Source organism: Salmo salar, chromosome 12 (genome assembly GCF_965601325.2).
Source record: "Salmo salar chromosome 12, fSalSal1, whole genome shotgun sequence".
NCBI classification, from domain to species: Eukaryota; Metazoa; Chordata; class Actinopteri; order Salmoniformes; family Salmonidae; genus Salmo; species Salmo salar.
Window position 1 is genome coordinate 105,044,736 of NC_138302.1, and position 19,036 is coordinate 105,063,771.

General features: G+C 47.1%; 1 protein-coding gene across 1 annotated transcript in view; it reads left to right on the forward strand.

Moving 5' to 3' along the window:
* Positions 1-648: 648 nt before the first annotated feature.
* stab1 (stabilin 1) overlaps positions 649-19,036 on the forward strand; it is a 187,331-nt gene continuing 168,943 nt past the window's right edge. Inside the window, exons 1-4 of the mRNA XM_045691993.2 lie at positions 649-1,009; positions 6,705-6,975; positions 7,228-7,313; positions 11,404-11,473. Of these exons, the coding sequence (XP_045547949.2) occupies positions 929-1,009; positions 6,705-6,975; positions 7,228-7,313; positions 11,404-11,473 (508 nt within the window). The 5' untranslated portion in view covers positions 649-928. The remainder of the gene's footprint in view (positions 1,010-6,704; positions 6,976-7,227; positions 7,314-11,403; positions 11,474-19,036) is intronic.

The following is a 19,036-nucleotide window of genomic DNA, read 5'->3' on the forward strand; positions in this document are numbered from 1 at the left end:
GAAACTACTGAAAGTCCTCTCTCTACTGAAACTACTGAAACTCCTCTCTCTACTGAAACTACTGAAACTCTTTTCTCTACTGAAACTACAGAAACTCCTCTCTCTACTGAAACTACTGAAACTACTGAAACTGAAACTACTGAAACTCCTCTCTCTACTGAAACTACTGAAACTCCTCTCTCTACTGAAACTACTGAAACTCCTCTCTCTACTGAAACTACTGAAACTCCTCTCTCTACTGAAACTACTGAAACTCCTCTCTCTACTGAAACTACTGAAAACTCTTTTCTCTGCTGAAACTACTCTAGCGAATCCTCTTCTCTTTTTGGAATAAAGCGGAAGACATAAGTTTCCGTTAAACGTCCGTGTACATTGGACAATACATATCTTCTTCTTCCTCTCTCTGCTAAAACTCTATAGCTGGTTCTAGTTGAATTAGCTACCCCATTCTGCCTCTCCAGCAACCAGCACATTGAACTTGACTGGAGTAGTCTGCAGTCACACTGGCACGGCAGGCAAGGCAGTCAATCAGGAAGTAGAATGCAGAATTTAGGAAGGTATTTGGGGAGTTTCTGTTCTCTGACATCTCAGGGGATCCGAGATAAGGGCTCTGAGGTCCGAGCTCTAGGGGAGGAGGCGAAGGAGGTGCCTGACACTTTTTTTCTTTTTAAATGAACAGTTGAATTCCACTACTTCTTACAAGTTTTTAGCACTTTATCGGAGACAATTGTGGGAGAAGAGGAGAAAGACACAGAAGTCAGGTGGGAGAAACAGTTGGAAGGAAGGGATTGAACCCCCAGTCTCCGGTGGTTAGAACTGAGGGCAGTGTTACCTACCTACCCACCGCCACACCGCAGACTCTGCATTGACCCATTGTTTTGGATGTGAGACTGAGGACTAATTGCGGAGAAACTGTTACTTGGACGACATGATGCAGTCAACGGAACCCACCATGCTGATTTTACTACTGACGCTGGGAACCATGGTCACGTGTAGTTTACAACAGGCAGTAAGACATTGCTTTTTTTTTTTGGCATGTAGTTTATAATAACATAATATGTTTTATTTGTAAAGTGTATTTTTGAAGGTGCTACGCTGCCTTAATAGATTTCACAGTATTAAAACAGGTGTAAAACACATGAGCTGGCACACACCTAGAAAAAAAGTATTTTTATGTCGAGGTGCTGACTAACAGTGAATATAAGCTATAAAACATATATATATATTTTTTAAAGAGTCACACACTCTATATATATATATAATAAACTCCCAGTAATTTATTGGGTAAATCACCAGTGTTTCGTCTTCACTGTCCCTTCTTCAGGGTAATGTCATGAATGCTCGAACCAGGTTATGTAGACAAAACAGTGCAATTAGTGCAATTAGCGCAATTAGTGACAATAATTAGGGGTGTGTCATGAATATTAAATTAATTAGAATGAATTGAGTGAAACTGATTTAAAAAAAAAAAAAAAAAAATATATATAGTTTAAAGCGTATTGAATATATTAGGCTATTGTTATCATTATGGGAACACCATTGAATATTGTACATCATATTAGCATCAATAAACATATCAGTTTGATTCAATTTTAAAAATATAATATTACTTGTTTCCTATTTCCTGTTTTTGTTGTTGCTTCGTTACACGTAATCTTTTGGTTCAACCATTAATGCATAATAAGCATCATTAGGGAAGGGAACACATATTGGGGGGTACGCTGATAAGCTGTAGAAGGAATATATCCATTTATAAGACTTTTTTCAATAAAAGAGATTAATTGTTCCTAAGAAACGCCTGATATCAAAGTCTATATTCAGACCATTAAGGGGGGGGGGGGGGGGGGGGGGGGGGTCAATGTTTTTTAGACAGGATATCAGGTAAGCCTAGTAGGAACTCCATGTTACCTCCTCTCCTTGGAGTAGTCTTTGAGAGCTTTTTTAAGTTGAACAGCGGAGAGGGGTAAAATATGTTTCTCTTTGGGTTTTAATTCACATAGGTTTGTGTCTTTAAATGGCACCCCGGTGCAGTACTTTGGACCAGAGCTGAGTAACTCACTGCACTATATGGGAGAAGGGTTACCGTCGGGGACGTAGACATAGTGTAACTGAATCGATAGAGCAAAAGTTTCAGTGTTGTCTAATGTAGTGTTGTCTAATGTAGTGTTGTTTAATGTAGTGTTGTAAATTATAGTGTTGTTTAATGTAGTGTTGTTTAATGTAGTGTTGTTTAATGTAGTGTTGTAAATTACAGTGCTGTATAATGTAGTGTTGTCTAATGTAGTGTTGTAAATTATAGTGTTGTTTAATGTAGTGTTGTTTAATGTAGTGTTGGTTAATGTAGTGTTGTCTAATGTAGTGTTGTTTAATGTAGTGTTGTTTAATGTAGTGTTGGTTAATGTAGTGTTGTCTAATGTAGTGTTGTCTAATGTTATAGTTGTTCAGTATGCTACAGGACAGGACAGGTAGAGGAGACAGCAGGTAGTTGTTCAGTATGCTACAGGACAGGACAGGTGTGTGGAGACAGCAGGTAGTGTTCAGTATGCTACAGGACAGGTGTTGGAGACAGAGGTAGTTGTTCAGTATGCTACAGGACAGGACAGGTAGAGGAGACAGCAGGTAGTTGTTCAGTATGCTACAGGACAGGTAGAGGAGACAGCAGGTAGGTGTTCAGTATGCTACAGGACAGGACAGGTGTGTGGAGACCAGCAGGTAGTTGTTCAGTATGCTACAGGACAGGACAGGTGTGTGGAGACAGCAGGTAGTTGTTCAGTATGCTGCAGGACAGGACAGGTGGAGGAGACAGCAGGTAGGTGTTCAGTATGCTACAGGACAGGACAGGTGGTGGAGACAGCAGGTAGGTGTTCAGTATGCTACAGGACAGGTGTGAGGAGACAGCAGGTAGTTGTTCAGTATGCTACAGGACAGGACAGGTGTGTGGAGACTGCAGGTAGGTGTTCAGTATGCTACAGGTCAGGACAGGTGTGTGGAGACAGCAGGTAGGTGTTCAGTATGCTACAGGACAGGTAGAGGAGACAGCAGGTAGTTGTTCAGTATGCTACAGGACAGGTGTGTGGAGACTGCAGGTAGGTGTTCAGTATGCTACAGGACAGGTGTTAGGAGACAGAAGGTAGTTGTTCAGTATGCTACAGGACAGGACAGGTAGAGGAGACAGCAGGTAGTTGTTCAGTATGCTACAGGACAGGTGTTAGGAGACAGCAGGTAGTTGTTCAGTATGCTACAGGACAGGACAGGTGTGTGGAGACAGCAGATAGTTGTTCAGTATGCTACAGGACAGGACAGGTGTTAGGAGACAGCAGGTAGGTGTTCAGTATGCTACAGGACAGGACAGGTGGAGGAGACAGCAGGTAGTTTTTCAGTATGCTACAGGACAGGTGTTAGGAGACAGCAGGTAGTTGTTCAGTATGCTACAGGACAGGTTTTAGGAGACAGCAGGTAGTTGTTCAGTATGCTACAGGACAGGACAGGTGTGTGGAGACAGCAGGTAGGTGTTCAGTATGCTACAGGACAGGTGGTGGAGACAGCAGGTAGTTGTTCAGTATGCTACAGGACAGGACAGGTGTTTGGAGACAGCAGGTAGTTGTTCAGTATGCTACAGGACAGGACAGGTGGTGGAGACAGCAGGTAGTTGTTCAGTATGCTACAGGACAGGACAGGTGGAGGAGACAGCAGGTAGTTGTTCAGTATGCTACAGGACAGTACAGGTGTTGGAGACAGCAGGTACTTGTTCAGTATGCTACAGGACAGGACAGGTGTTGGAGACAGCAGGTAGTTGTTCAGTATGCTACAGGACAGGTGTGTGGAGACAGCAGGTAGTTGTTCAGAATGGTACATGGCAGGTGGGAGGAGCCAGCAGGTAAATACAAAGCAGGATAAGGACGATTTAGTGCTGTAGAATTAGTACTGTAGATTTAGTACTATAGATTTAGTACTATAGATTTAGTACTATAGATTTAGGGCTATAGATTTAGGGCTATAGATTTAGTACTGTAGATTTAGTACTGTAGATTTAGTACTATAGATTTAGTACTGCAGATTTAGTACTATAGATTTAGTGATGTATATTTAGTGCTATAGATTTAGTACTATAGATTTAGTGCTATAGATTTAGGGCTATAGATTTAGTACTGTAGATTTAGTGCTATAGATTTAGTACTATAGATTTAGTGCTTTAGATTTAGTACTATAGATTTAGTACTATAGATTTAGTGCTATAGATTTAGTGCTATAGATTTAGGGCTATAGATTTAGTACTATAGATTTAGTGCTATAGATTTAGTGCTATAGATTTAGTACTGCAGATTTACTGCTATAGATTTAGTACTATAGATTTAGTGCTATAGATTTAGTACTGCAGATTTACTGCTATAGATTTAGTACTATAGATTTACTGCTATAGATTTAGTACTATAGATTTAGTGCTATAGATTTAGTGCTATAGATTAGTACTGCAGATTTACTGCTATAGATTTAGTACTATAGATTTACTGCTATAGATTAAGTACTATAGATTTAGTGCTATAGATTTAGTGCTATAGATTTAGTGCTATAGATTTAGTGCTATAGATTTAGTGCTATAGATTTAGGGCTATAGATTTAGGGCTATAGATTTAGTGCTATAGATTTAGGGCTATAGATTTAGGGCTATAGATTTAGTGCTATAGATTTAGTGCTATAGATTTAGTACTATAGATTTAGTGCTATAGATTTAGGGCCATAGATTTAGTGCTATAGATTTAGTGCTATAGATTTAGTGCTATAGATTTAGGGCTATAGATTTAGTGCTATAGATTTAGTGCTATAGATTTAGTGCTATAGATTTAGTACTGTAGATTTAGTGCTATAGATTTAGTGCTATAGATTTAGTGCTATAGATTTAGTGCTATAGATTTAGTGCTGTAGATTTAGTGCTGTAGATTTAGTGCTATAGATTTAGTGCTATAGATTTAGTGCTATAGATTTAGGGCTATAGATTTAGTGCTATAGATTTAGTGCTATAGATTTAGTACTGTAGATTTAGCGTACTTAGGTGCTGTAGTTAAGGGTTTTTATTCAGTATGCTACAGATTTAGTGTTAAGTACTCTATGTATAGTGCATTCGGAAAGTATTCAGACCCCTTTTCCAATATTTTTACGTTACAGCCTCAATCTTAAATTGATTAAATATTTTTTCCCCCTCATCAATCTTCGCACAATACCCCATAATGACAAAGCAAAAACAGGTTTTAAATTTTTTTTCATCACTTTTGGCAGCGATTACAGCCTTGACTCTTCTTGGGTATGATGGTACAAGCTTGGCACACCTGTATTTGGGGAGTTTCTCCCATTCTTCTCTGCAGATCCTCTCAAACTCTGTCAGGTTGGATGGGGAGTGTCGCTGCACAGCTATTTTCAGGTCTCTCCAGAGATGTTCGATCGCGTTCAAGCCCGAGCTCTGGCTGGGCCACTCAAGGACATTCAGAGACCTGTCCCGAAGCCACTCCTGCATTGTCTTGGCAGTGTGCTTAGGGTCGTTGTCCTGTTGGAAGGTGAACCTTCACTCCAGTCTGAGGTCCTGAGCGCTCTGGAGCAGGTTTTCATCAAGGATCTCTCTGTACTTTGCTCTGTTCATCTTTCCCTAAATCCTGACTAGTCTTCCAGTCCCTGCCGCTGAAAAACATCCCCACAGCATGATGCTGCCACCACCATGCTTCACCGGAAGGATGGTGCCAGGTTTCCTCCAGACGTGACGACTGGACTTCAGGTCAGAGTTCAATCTTGGTTTCAACAGACAAGAGAATCTTATTTCTCGTGGTCTGAGAGTCCTTTAGGTGCCTTTTGGCAAACTCCAAACGGGCTGTCATGTGCCTTTTACTGATGAGTGGCTTCCGTCTGGTCACTCTACCGTAAAGGCCTGATTGCTGGAGTGCTGCAGCAATGGCTGTCCTTCTGGAACGTTCTCCCATCTCCACAGAGGAACTCTGGAGCTCTGTCAGAGTGACCATCGGGTTCTTGATCACCTCCCTGACCAAGGCCGTTCTCCCTGATTTCTCCAGTTCCACTTCCATTTCAGAATGATGGAGGCCACTGTGTTCTTGTGAACCTTCAATGCTGCAGAAATGTTTTGGTACCCTTCCCCAGATCTGTGCCTCAACACAATCCTGTCTCTGAGCTCTATGGACAATTCCTTCGACCTCATGGCTTGGTTTTTGCTCTGACGTGCACTGTCAACTGTGGGACCTTTATATAGACAGGTGTGTGCCTTTCCAAATCATGTCCAATTCATTGAATTTACCACAGGTGGACTCTAATCAAGTTGTAGAAACATCTCAAGGATGATCAATAGAAACAGGATGCACCTGAGCTTAATTTCGAGTCTCATAGCAAAGGGTCTGAATACTTGTGTAAAAACATTTTTTAAAGAAAAAAATTTGTAATACATTTTAGGCTAAGGCTGTAACATAACAAAATATGGAAAAAGTCAAGGGGTCTGAATACCTTCCGAATAAACTGTAAGTATTGACTCAGGGATGTATCCCAAGAAGTACCCTATTAGCTATATAGTGCACCTCTTTTGACCAGAGACCTGTGGGTTTAAAAATATAACAACATTGAATCATAACAAATACATATAACAAAATATCTATGTCCATATTACCCTGGAGGGATTGGGATGAAGTGATCCCTGTCTTACTGAATTGCAGCAGAGCTCTATGAACCGCTGTGATGAGACCGGACCCGACCAGACCACTACCCCCTGTACGTCGTGTGCTGCCTCCCAGACTCAGCTGTGTCCCAGGGGCTACAAGAAGTACACCACCCAGCCCATGGATACCAACACGGGCCAAGGTGGTTGCCAGTACACAGTAACCATCGCAGGGCAACAGGTGGCGTTGAATGGCTGCAACCACCAATGTGAGAGGACTGTCACCATGCCAAAATGCTGCGCAGACTTCTGGGGCCCTCTGTGTCTGTGTGAGTACTTTACCCTAGTAGCAGATATTTTATTAAAAAGCATATTTTCACTCATGCAATTGTTTTATGGACAGTGATAGTTGGAATGTAGAAGGGAGACAGAGAGGAAAAAAGGCGCGAGAAGGGATTTTCTATCGTACTTTATGATATGTCATGTATAGCCACTGAAACATAAAGGGAAGATGGTTGTAGTAGTAATCTATACCTGTCTGTTTCATGTCATTTACTGGTACTGTATCTGTGTTTCTGCAGCCTGTCCTAGCTGGAATGGGAGAACCTGTAACTGGCACGGAACCTGCATGGATGGAATATCAGGGAATGGGACCTGTGTCTGCAATGTGAGAACGGGATTTATTATGCCCTACACTACTGGCTCCCTACTCTACTGGCTCTCTACACTACTGGCACTCTACACTACTGGCTCCCTACACTACTGGCTCCCTACACTACTGGCTCCCTACACTACTGGCTCCCTACACTACTGGCTCTCTACATACTGGCTCTCTACACTACTGGCTCTCTACACTACTGGCTCCCTACACTACTGGCTCTCTACACTACTGGCTCCCTACTGGCTCCCTACACTACTGGCTCTCTACACTACTGGCTCCCTACACTACTGGCTCCCTACTCTACTGGCTCCCTACCCTACTGGCTCTCTACACTACTGGCTCCCTACTGGCTCCCTACACTACTGGCTCCCTACACTACTGGCTCCCTACACTACTGGCTCCCTACACTACTGCCTCTCTACACTACTGGCTCCCTACACTACTGGCTCTCTACACTACTGGCTCCCTACCCTACTGGCTCTCTACACTACTGGCAACCTACACTACTGGCTCCCTACACTACTGGCTCCCTACACTACTGGCTCTCTACATTACTGGCTCCCTACTGGCTCCCTACACTACTGGCTCCCTACACTACTGGCACTCAACACTACTGGCTCCCTACACTACTGGCTCCCTACACTACTGGCTCCCTACACTACTGGCTCCCTACACTACTGGCTCCCTACACTACTGGCTCCCTACACTGCTGGCTCCCTACACTGCTGGCACCCTACACTGCTGGCTCTCTACACTACTGGCTCCCTACACTACTGGCTCCCTACACTACTGGCTCTCTACACTACTGGCACCCTACACTACTGGCTCCCTACACTACTGGCACCCTACACTACTGGCTCCTTACTGGCTCCCTACACTACTGGCTCTCTACACTACTGGCTCCCTACACTACTGGCTCTCTACACTACTGGCTCTCTACACTACTGGCTCCCTACACTACTGGCTCTCTACACTACTGGCTCCCTACACTACTGGCTCCCTACTGGCTCCCTACACTACTGGCTCCCTACACTACTGGCTCCCTACCCTACTGGCACCCTACACTACTGGCTCCCTACACTACTGGCTCCCTACACTACTGGCTCTCTACACTACTGGCTCTCTACACTACTGGCTCCCTACACTACTGGCTCCCTACACTACTGGCTCCCTACGCTCCTGGATCCCTACACTACTGGCTCTCTACACTACTGGCTCCCTACACTGCTGGCTCCCTACACTACTGGCTCCCTACACTACTGGCTCCCTACAATACAGGCTCCCTACAATACAGGCTCCCTACACTACTGGCTCTCTACACTATTGGCTCCCTACACTACTGGCTCCCTACACTACTGGCTCCCTACATTACTGGCTCCCTACACTACTGGCTCCCTACACTACTGGCTCCCTACTCTATTGGCTCTCTACACTACTGGCACTCTACACTACTGGCTCCCTACATTACTGGCTCCCTACACTACTGGCTCCCTACACTACTGGCTCTCTACACTACTGGCTCCCTACACTACTGGCTCTCTACACTACTGGCTCCCTACACTACTGGCTCCCTACACTACTGGCTCTCTACACTACTGGCTCTCTACACTACTGGCTCTCTACACTACTGGCTCCCTACACTACTGGCTCCCTACACTACTGTCTCTCTACCTACTGGCTCCCTACACTACTGGCTCCCTACCCTACTGGCTCCCTACACTGCTGGCTCCCTACACTGCTGGCACCCTACACTACTGGCTCTCTACACTACTGGCTCCCTACACTACTGGCTCCCTACATTACTGGCTCTCTACACTACTGGCACCCTACACTACTGGCTCCCTACACTACTGGCACCCTACACTACTGGCACCCTACAATACTGGCTCCCTACACTACTGGCTCCCTACACTACTGGCTCTCTACACTACTGGCTCCCTACACTACTGGCTCTCTACACTACTGGCTCCCTACACTACTGGATCTCTACACTACTGGCTCTCTACACTACTGGCTCCCTACACTACTGGCTCCCTACCCTACTGGCACCCTACACTACTGGCTCCCTACACTACTGGCTCTCTACACTACTGGCACCCTACACTACTGGCTCTCTACACTACTGGCTCTCTACACTACTGGCTCTCTACACTACTGGCTCCCTACACCACTGGCTCCGTACACTACTGGCTCCCTACACTACTGGCTCCCTACAGTACTGGCTCCCTACACTACTGGCTCCCTACACTACTGGCTCCCTACCCTACTGGCTCTCTACACTACTGGCTCCCTACACTACTGGCTCCCTACACTACTGGCTCTCTACACTACTGGCTCCCTACACTACTGGCTCTCTACACTACTGGCTCCCTACACTACTGGCTCTCTACACTACTGGCTCCCTACACTACTGGCTCCCTACTGGCTCCCTACACTACTGGCACCCTACACTACTGGCTCTCTACACTACTGACTCTCTACACTACTGGCTCCCTACACTACTGGCTCTCTACACTACTGGCTCCCTACTCTACTGGCTCCCTACTGGCTCCCTACACTACTGGCTCCCTACACTACTGGCTCCCTACCCTACTGGAACCCTACACTACTGGCTCCCTACAATACTGGCTCCGTACACTACTGGCTCCCTACACTACTGGCTCCCTACACTACTGGCTCTCTACCCTACTGGCTCCCTACACTGCTGGCTCCCTACACTACTGGCTCCCTACACTACTGGCTCTCTACACTACTGGCTCTCTACACTACTGGCTCCCTACACTACTGGCTCCCTACACTCCTGGATCCCTACACTACTGGCTCTCTACACTACTGGCTCCCTACACTGCTGGCTCCCTACACTACTGGCTCCCTACACTACTGGCTCCCTACAATACAGGCTCCCTACAATACAGGCTCCCTACACTACTGGCTTCCTACACTACTGGCTCCCTACACTACTTGCACCCTACTGGCTCCCTACAATACTGGCTCTCTACACTACTGGCTCTCTACACTATTGGCTCTCTACACTACTGGCTCTCTACACTACTGGCTCCCATCACTACTGGCTCCCTACACTACTGGCACCCTACACTACTGGCACCCTACACCATACTGGCTCTCTACACTACTGGCTCCCTACACTACTGGCTCCCTACACTACTGGCTCCCTACCCTACTGGCTCTCTACACTACTGGCTCTCTACACTACTGGCTCTCTACATTACTGGCACTCTACATTACTGGCACCCTACACTACTGGCTCCCTACACTACTGGCTCCCTACACTACTGGCTCTCTACACTACTGGCTCCCTACACTACTGGCTCCCTACACTACTGGCTCCCTACACTACTGGCTCCCTACATTACTGGCACCCTACACTACTGGCTCCCTACACTACTGGCTCCCTACACTACTGGCTCCCTACCCTACTGGCTCCCTACACTACTGGCTCCCTACACTACTGGCTCCCTACACTACTGGCTCCATACACTACTGGCTCCCTACATTACTGGCTCTCTACTCTACTGGCTCCCTACACTACTGGCACCCTACACTACTGGCTCTCTACACTACTGGCTCCATACACTACTGGCTCTCTACACTACTGGCTCCCTACACTACTGGCTCCCTACACTACTGGCTCCCTACGGGCTCCCTACACTACTGGCTCTCTACTCTACTGGCTCCCTACACTACTGGCTCCCTACCCTACTGGCTCTCTACACTACTGGCACCCTACACTACTGGCTCCCTACACTACTGGCTCCCTACACTACTCCCTGTATAGTGCACTTCTGACCAGAGCCCAATGGGAATTGTGACGCAGATGCAGTGTAATGTCTGATTTCACTGTAAAGTCTACATTTCCAGTTTAAAATCTCAAGTTTATACTGTAAATTTGAGTGTAATCTTGAATTTAGATTTTGTGCTTTCTCCGCTCTCTGGCTACTTCCCATTTTTCCACCTTTTTCCACAAGTGTGTACCATTGTAAAATCCATGCAAGAAAGTGTGTGAGTGCACACTTCGGGAGAAGGGAGGAGAATGAAGACTCAGCCTCTGTGTGTTTCCCTTTGTTGTCTGGGTCAGGAGGGATACACGGGCTTTGCCTGCCAGCAGTGTTCCAACAAGAATTCATACGGAGACAACTGTAAATCAGGTACATCTCTCTCTCTCTCTCTCTCTCTCTCTCTCTCTCTCTCTCTCTCTCTCTCTCTCTCTCTCTCTCTCTCTCTCTCTCTCTCTCTCTCTCTCTCTCTCTCTCTCTCTCTCTCTCTCTCTCTCGTGTCTCTCGTCTCTCTCTCTCTCTCTCTCTCTCTCTCTCTGTGTGTCTCTCGCTCTCTCTGTCTCTCTCTCTCTCTGTGTCTCTCTCTCTCTGTCTCTCTCTCTCAGTGCATGCTGGGAGTGTTTTGTAGGCCGTGTGGAGGGCTCTGTTCTTACTTATTTTCTTGATTCTTTCCTTGGTCTTTTCTTTCAATTAAAATGTTCTATGGTGGAGGGTTTAAACGCATTGTTAGTTTAGCGGTGCCCACTAATGTAGTTATAAGTTAGGGACGAAGGGGACGGAGATGTAGTTTCCTGGTTGAACGGTGTGATGTAGCACGATGGCTTCACAGCCTAGCACAGAGATGTAGTTTCCTGGTTGAACGGTGTGATGTAGCATGATGGCTTCACAGCCTAGCATGGAGATGTAGTTTCCTGGTTGAACGGTGTGGTGTAGCATGATGGCTTCACAGCCTAGCATGGAGATGTAGTTTCTTGGTTGAATGGTGTGATGTAGCATGATGGCTTCACAGCCTAGCACAGAGATGTAGTTTCCTGGTTGAACGGTGTGATGTAGCATGATGGCTTCACAGCCTAGCACGGAGATGTAGTTTCCTGGTTGAACGGTGTGATGTAGCACGATGGCTTCACAGCCTAGCATGGAGATGTAGTTTCCTGGTTGAACGGTGTGATGTAGCACGATGGCTTCACAGCCTAGCACAGAGATGTAGTTTCCTGGTTGAACGGTGTGATGTAGCATGATGGCTTCACAGCCTAGCACGGAGATGTAGTTTCCTGGGGGTTGAACAGTGTGATGTAGCATGATGGCTTCACAGCCTAGCATGGAGATGTAGTTTCCTGGTTGAACGGTGTGATGTAGCATGATGGCTTCACAGCCTAGCACGGAGATGTAGTTTCCTGGGGGTTGAACAGTGTGATGTAGCATGATGGCTTCACAGCCTAGCACGGAGGAGACGCTGTCGTTACGACATGGATTCAGGTGTGTTCTTGAGAATGGAGTTAAGGTGGAGAAGGTTCTGCTCACGGATCTGTGAACAGGTAGGAGCTGAATTTATACATTCGTTATCCAGAATGTACAAAGCTGTGGTTGTGTTCATGAAGAGAGTAAATTTAGTGGGAAGGCTGATTGCTAGTGGAATATTTGTAAGGGATGTGTTGGTGCCAATTTCTCCTCTTTCGACTCCTTCAACCAGGGTGGTAGTTGCGAATCTGCCTCCGTTTATTACGGATGATCAAATCAGGAAAGAGCTGAGTCGGTTTGGTAAGTTTGCTACCACTTTTCGTGTACTGTCGGCAGGTTTTAAGGCAGATGCCGTTAAGCATGTTGTTTTGTGCCGGAGGCAAGTGTTTATGTTTCTGAATAACAATGAGCAACAGCTAAATGTGCATTTTAAAATGAGGCATGGGGAAGGGCTCTACACAGGGTTTGCCAGCACAGAAAGTCTATGGTGTTTTGAGTGTGGGGATTTGGGGCATAAGAGCTTTGCGTGCCCACATAAAGGCCGTAGACAAGGTGAGGGTACAAGCGCCAGTGGGGGAAATTGAGTTCAACGTGCAGGGGGCCATGAGACGCAGGCAGCAGAAGCTGGGTCTAGTCAGGTTATAGATGGTGGTGGTGTAGATGAGGCTGGGTCTAGTCAGGTTATAGATGGTGGTGGTGTAGATGAGGCTGGGTCTAGTCAGGTTATAGATGGTGGTGTAGATGAGGCTGGGTCTAGTCAGGTTATAGATGGTGGTGGTGTAGATGAGGCTGGGTCTAGTCAGGCTACAGATGGTGGTGTAGATGAGGCTGGGTCTAGTCAGGTTATAGATGGTGGTGGTGTAGATGAGGCTGGGTCTAGTCAGGTTATAGATGGTGGTGGTGTAGATGAGGCTGGGTCTAGTCAGGCTATAGATGGTGGTGTAGATGAGGCTGGGTCTAGTCAGGTTATAGGTGGTTGTGTAGATGAGGCTGGGTCTAGTCAGGTTATACATGGTGGTGGTGTAGATGAGGCTGGGTCTAGTCAGGTTATAGATGGTGGTGGTGTAGATGAGGCTGGGTCTAGTCAGGCTATAGATGGTGGTGGTGTAGATGAGGCTGGGTCTAGTCAGGTTATAGATGGTGGTGTAGATGAGGCTGGGTCTAGTCAGGTTATAGATGGTGGTGGTGTAGATGAGGCTGGGTCTAGTCAGGTTATAGATGGTGGTGGTGTAGATGAGGCTGGGTCTAGTCAGGTTATAGATGGTGTAGATGAGGCTGGGTCTAGTCAGGTTATAGGTGGTGGTGTAGATGAGGCTGGGTCTAGTCAGGTTATAGATGGTGGTGGTGTAGATGAGGCTGGGTCTAGTCAGGTTATAGATGGTGGTGGTGTAGATGAGGCTGGTCTAGTCAGGATATAGATGGTGGTGGTGTAGATGAGGCTGGGTCTAGTCAGGCTGGTGGTGTAGATGAGGCTGGGTCTAGTCAGGTTATAGATGGTGGTGTAGATGAGGCTGGGTCTAGTCAGGTTATAGGTGGTGGTGTAGATGAGGCTGGGTCTAGTCAGGTTATAGATGGTGGTGTAGATGAGGCTGGGTCTAGTCAGGTTATAGATGGTGGTGGTGTAGATGAGGCTGGGTCTAGTCAGGTTATAGATGGTGGTGTAGATGAGGCTGGGTCTAGTCAGGTTATAGATGGTGGTGGTGTAGATGAGGCTGGGTCTAGTCAGGTTATAGATGGTGGTGGTGTAGATGAGGCTGGGTCTAGTCAGGTTATAGATGGTGGTGTAGATGAGGCTGGGTCTAGTCAGGTTATAGATGGTGGTGTAGATGAGGCTGGGTCTAGTCAGGTTATAGATGGTGGTGTAGATGAGGCTGGGTCTAGTCAGGCTATAGATGGTGGTGTAGATGAGGCTGGGTCTAGTCAGGTTATAGATGGTGGTGTAGATGAGGCTGGGTCTAGTCAGGCTATAGATGGTGGTGTAGATGAGGCTGGGTCTAGTCAGGCTATAGATGGTGGTGGTGTAGATGAGGCTGGGTCTAGTCAGGTTATAGGTGGTGGTGTAGATGAGGCTGGGTCTAGTCAGGTTATAGATGGTGGTGTAGATGAGGCTGGGTGTAGTCAGGTTATAGATGGTGGTGTAGATGAGGCTGGGTCTAGTCATGCTATAGATGGTGGTGTAGATGAGGCTGGGTCTAGTCAGGCTATAGATGGTGGTGGTGTAGATGAGGCTGGGTCTAGTCAGGTTATAGGTGGTGGTGTAGATGAGGCTGGGTCTAGTCAGGTTATAGATGGTGGTGTAGATGAGGCTGGGTCTAGTCAGGTTATAGATGGTGGTGTAGATGAGGCTGGGTCTAGTCAGGTTATAGATGGTGGTGTAGATGAGGCTGGGTCTAGTCAGGCTATAGATGGTGGTGTAGATGAGGCTGGGTCTAGTCAGGCTATAGATGGTGGTGGTGTAGATGAGGCTGGGTCTAGTCAGGTTATAGATGGTGGTGTAGATGAGGCTGGGTCTAGTCAGGTTATAGATGGTGGTGTAGATGAGGCTGGGTCTAGGTCAGGTTATAGATGGTGGTGTAGATGAGGCTGGGTCTAGTCAGGTTATAGATGGTGGTGGTGTAGATGAGGCTGGGTCTAGTCAGGTTATAGGTGGTGGTGTAGATGAGGCTGGGTCTAGTCAGGTTATAGATGGTGGTGTAGATGAGGCTGGGTCTAGTCAGGTTATAGATGGTGGTGTAGATGAGGCTGGGTCTAGTCAGGTTATAGATGGTGGTGGTGTAGATGAGGCTGGGTCTAGTCAGGTTATAGATGGTGGTGGTGTAGATGAGGCTGGGTCTAGTCAGGTTATAGATGGTGGTGTAGATGAGGCTGGGTCTAGTCAGGTTATAGATGGTGGTGTAGATGAGGCTGGGTCTAGTCAGGTTATAGATGGTGGTGGTGTAGATGAGGCTGGGTCTAGTCAGGTTATAGATGGTGGTGTAGATGAGGCTGGGTCTAGTCAGGCTATAGATGGTGGTGTAGATCAGGGTGGGTCTAGTCAGGTTATAGATGGTGGTGGTGTAGATGAGGCTGGGTCTAGTCAGGTTATAGATGGTGGTGTAGATGAGGCTGGGTCTAGTCAGGTTATAGATGGTGGTGTAGATGAGGCTGGGTCTAGTCAGGTTATAGATGGTGGTGGTGTAGATGAGGCTGGGTCTAGTGAGGTTATAGATGGTGGTGGTGTAGATGAGGCTGGGTCTAGTCAGGTTATAGATGGTGGTGTAGATGAGGCTGTGTCTAGTCAGGTTATAGATGGTGGTGTAGATGAGGCTGGGTCTAGTCAGGCTATAGATGGTGGTGTAGATGATGCTGGGTCTAGTCAGGTTATAGATGGTGGTGTAGATGAGGCTGGGTCTAGTCAGGTTATAGATGTTGGTGTAGATGAGGCTGGGTCTAGTCATGCTATAGATGGTGGTGTAGATGAGGCTGGGTCTAGTCAGGCTATAGATGGTGGTGGTGTAGATGAGGCTGGGTCTAGTCAGGTTATAGGTGGTGGTGTAGATGAGGCTGGGTCTAGTCAGGTTATAGATGGTGGTGTAGATGAGGCTGGGTGTAGTCAGGTTATAGATGGTGGTGTAGATGAGGCTGGGTCTAGTCATGCTATAGATGGTGGTGTAGATGAGGCTGGGTCTAGTCAGGCTATAAATGGTGGTGGTGTAGATGAGGCTGGGTCTAGTCAGGTTATAGATGGTGGTGTAGATGAGGCTGGGTCTAGTCAGGCTATAGATGGTGGTGGTGTAGATGAGGCTGGGTCTAGTCAGGTTATAGGTGGTGGTGTAGATGAGGCTGGGTCTAGTCAGGTTATAGATGGTGGTGTAGATGAGGCTGGGTGTAGTCAGGTTATAGATGGTGGTGTAGATGAGGCTGGGTCTAGTCATGCTATAGAGGTGGTGTAGATGAGGCTGGGTCTAGTCAGGCTATAGATGGTGGTGGTGTAGATGAGGCTGGGTCTAGTCAGGTTATAGATGGTGGTGTAGATGAGGCTGGGTCTAGTCAGGTTATAGATGGTGGTGGTGTAGATGAGGCTGGGTCTAGTCAGGTTATAGATGGTGGTGGTGTAGATGAGGCGGGTCTAGTCAGGTTATAGATGGTGGTGTAGATGAGGCTGTGTCTAGTCAGGTTATAGATGGTGGTGTAGATGAGGCTGGGTCTAGTCAGGCTATAGATGGTGGTGTAGATGAGGCTGGGTCTAGTCAGGTTATAGATGGTGGTGTAGATGAGGCTGGGTCTAGTCAGGTTATAGATGGTGGTGTAGATGAGGCTGGGTCTAGTCATGCTATAGATGGTGGTGTAGATGAGGCTGGGTCTAGTCAGGCTATAGATGGTGGTGGTGTAGATGAGGCTGGGTCTAGTCAGGTTATAGGTGGTGGTGTAGATGAGGCTGGGTCTAGTCAGGTTATAGATGGTGGTGTAGATGAGGCTGGGTGTAGTCAGGTTATAGATGGTGGTGTAGATGAGGCTGGGTCTAGTCATGCTATAGATGGTGGTGTAGATGAGGCTGGGTCTAGTCAGGCTATAGATGGTGGTGGTGTAGATGAGGCTGGGTCTAGTCAGGTTATAGATGGTGGTGTAGATGAGGCTGGGTCTAGTCAGGTTATAGATGGTGGTGGTGTAGATGAGGCTGGGTCTAGTCAGGTTATAGATGGTGGTGGTGTAGATGAGGCGGGTCTAGTCAGGTTATAGATGGTGGTGTAGATGAGGCTGTGTCTAGTCAGGTTATAGATGGTGGTGTAGATGAGGCTGGGTCTAGTCAGGCTATAGATGGTGGTGTAGATGAGGCTGGGTAGAGTCAGGTTATAGATGGTGGTGTAGATGAGGCTGGGTCTAGTCAGGTTATAGATGGTGGTGTAGATGAGGCTGGGTCTAGTCATGCTATAGATGGTGGTGTAGATGAGGCTGGGTCTAGTCAGGCTATAGATGGTGGTGGTGTAGATGAGGCTGGGTCTAGTCAGGTTATAGGTGGTGGTGTAGATGAGGCTGGGTCTAGTCAGGTTATAGATGGTGGTGTAGATGAGGCTGGGTGTAGTCAGGTTATAGATGGTGGTGTAGATGAGGCTGGGTCTAGTCATGCTATAGATGGTGGTGTAGATGAGGCTGGGTCTAGTCAGGCTATAGATGGTGGTGGTGTAGATGAGGCTGGGTCTAGTCAGGTTATAGGTGGTGGTGTAGATGAGGCTGGGTCTAGTCAGGTTATAGATGGTGGTGTAGATGAGGCTGGGTCTAGTCAGGCTACAGATGGTGGTGTAGATGAGGCTGGGTCTAGTCAGGCTATAGATGGTGGTGGTGTAGATGAAGCTGGGTCTAGTCAGGTTATAGATGGTGGTGTAGATGAGACTGGGTCTAGTCAGGTTATAGATGGTGGTGTAGATGAGGCTGGGTCTAGTCAGGTTATAGATGGTGGTGGTGTAGATGAGGCTGGGTCTAGTCAGGCTATAGATGGTGGTGGTGTAGATGAGGCTGGGTCTAGTCAGGCTGGTGGTGTAGATGAGGCTGGGTCTAGTCAGGTTATAGATGGTGGTGTAGATGAGGCTGGGTCTAGTCAGGTTATAGATGGTGGTGGTGTAGATGAGGCTGGGTCTAGTCAGGTTATAGATGGTGGTGGTGTAGATGAGGCTGGGTCTAGTCAGGTTATAGATGGTGGTGGTGTAGATGAGGCTGGTCTAGTCAGGCTATAGATGGTGGTGGTGTAGATGAGGCTGGGTCTAGTCAGGCTGGTGGTGTAGATGAGGCTGGGTCTAGTCAGGTTATAGATGGTGGTGTAGATGAGGCTGGGTCTAGTCAGGTTATAGATGGTGTAGATGAGGCTGTGTCTAGTCAGGTTATAGGTGGTGGTGTAGATGAGGCTGGGTCTAGTCAGGTTATAGATGGTGGTGTAGATGAGGCTGGGTCTAGTCAGGTTATAGATGGTGGTGTAGATGAGGCTGGGTCTAGTCAGGTTATAGATGGTGGTGTAGATGAGGCTGGGTCTAGTCAGGCTATAGATGGTGGTGGTGTAGATGAGGCTGGGTCTAGTCAGGTTATAGGTGGTATTGTAGATGAGGCTGGGTCTAGTCAGGTTATAGATCGTGGTGTAGATGAGGCTGGGTCTAGTCAGGTTATAGATGGTGGTGGTGTAGATGAGGCTGGGTCTAGTCAGGTTATAGATGGTGGTGTAGATGAGGCTGGGTCTAGTCAGGTTATAGATGGTGGTGTAGATGAGGCTGGGTCTAGTCAGGCTACAGATGGTGGTGTAGATGAGGCTGGGTCTAGTCAGGCTATAGATGGTGGTGGTGTAGATGAAGCTGGGTCTAGTCAGGTTATAGATGGTGGTGTAGATGAGACTGGGTCTAGTCAGGTTATAGATGGTGGTGTAGATGAGGCTGGGTCTAGTCAGGTTATAGATGGTGGTGGTGTAGATGAGGCTGGTCTAGTCAGGCTATAGATGGTGGTGGTGTAGATGAG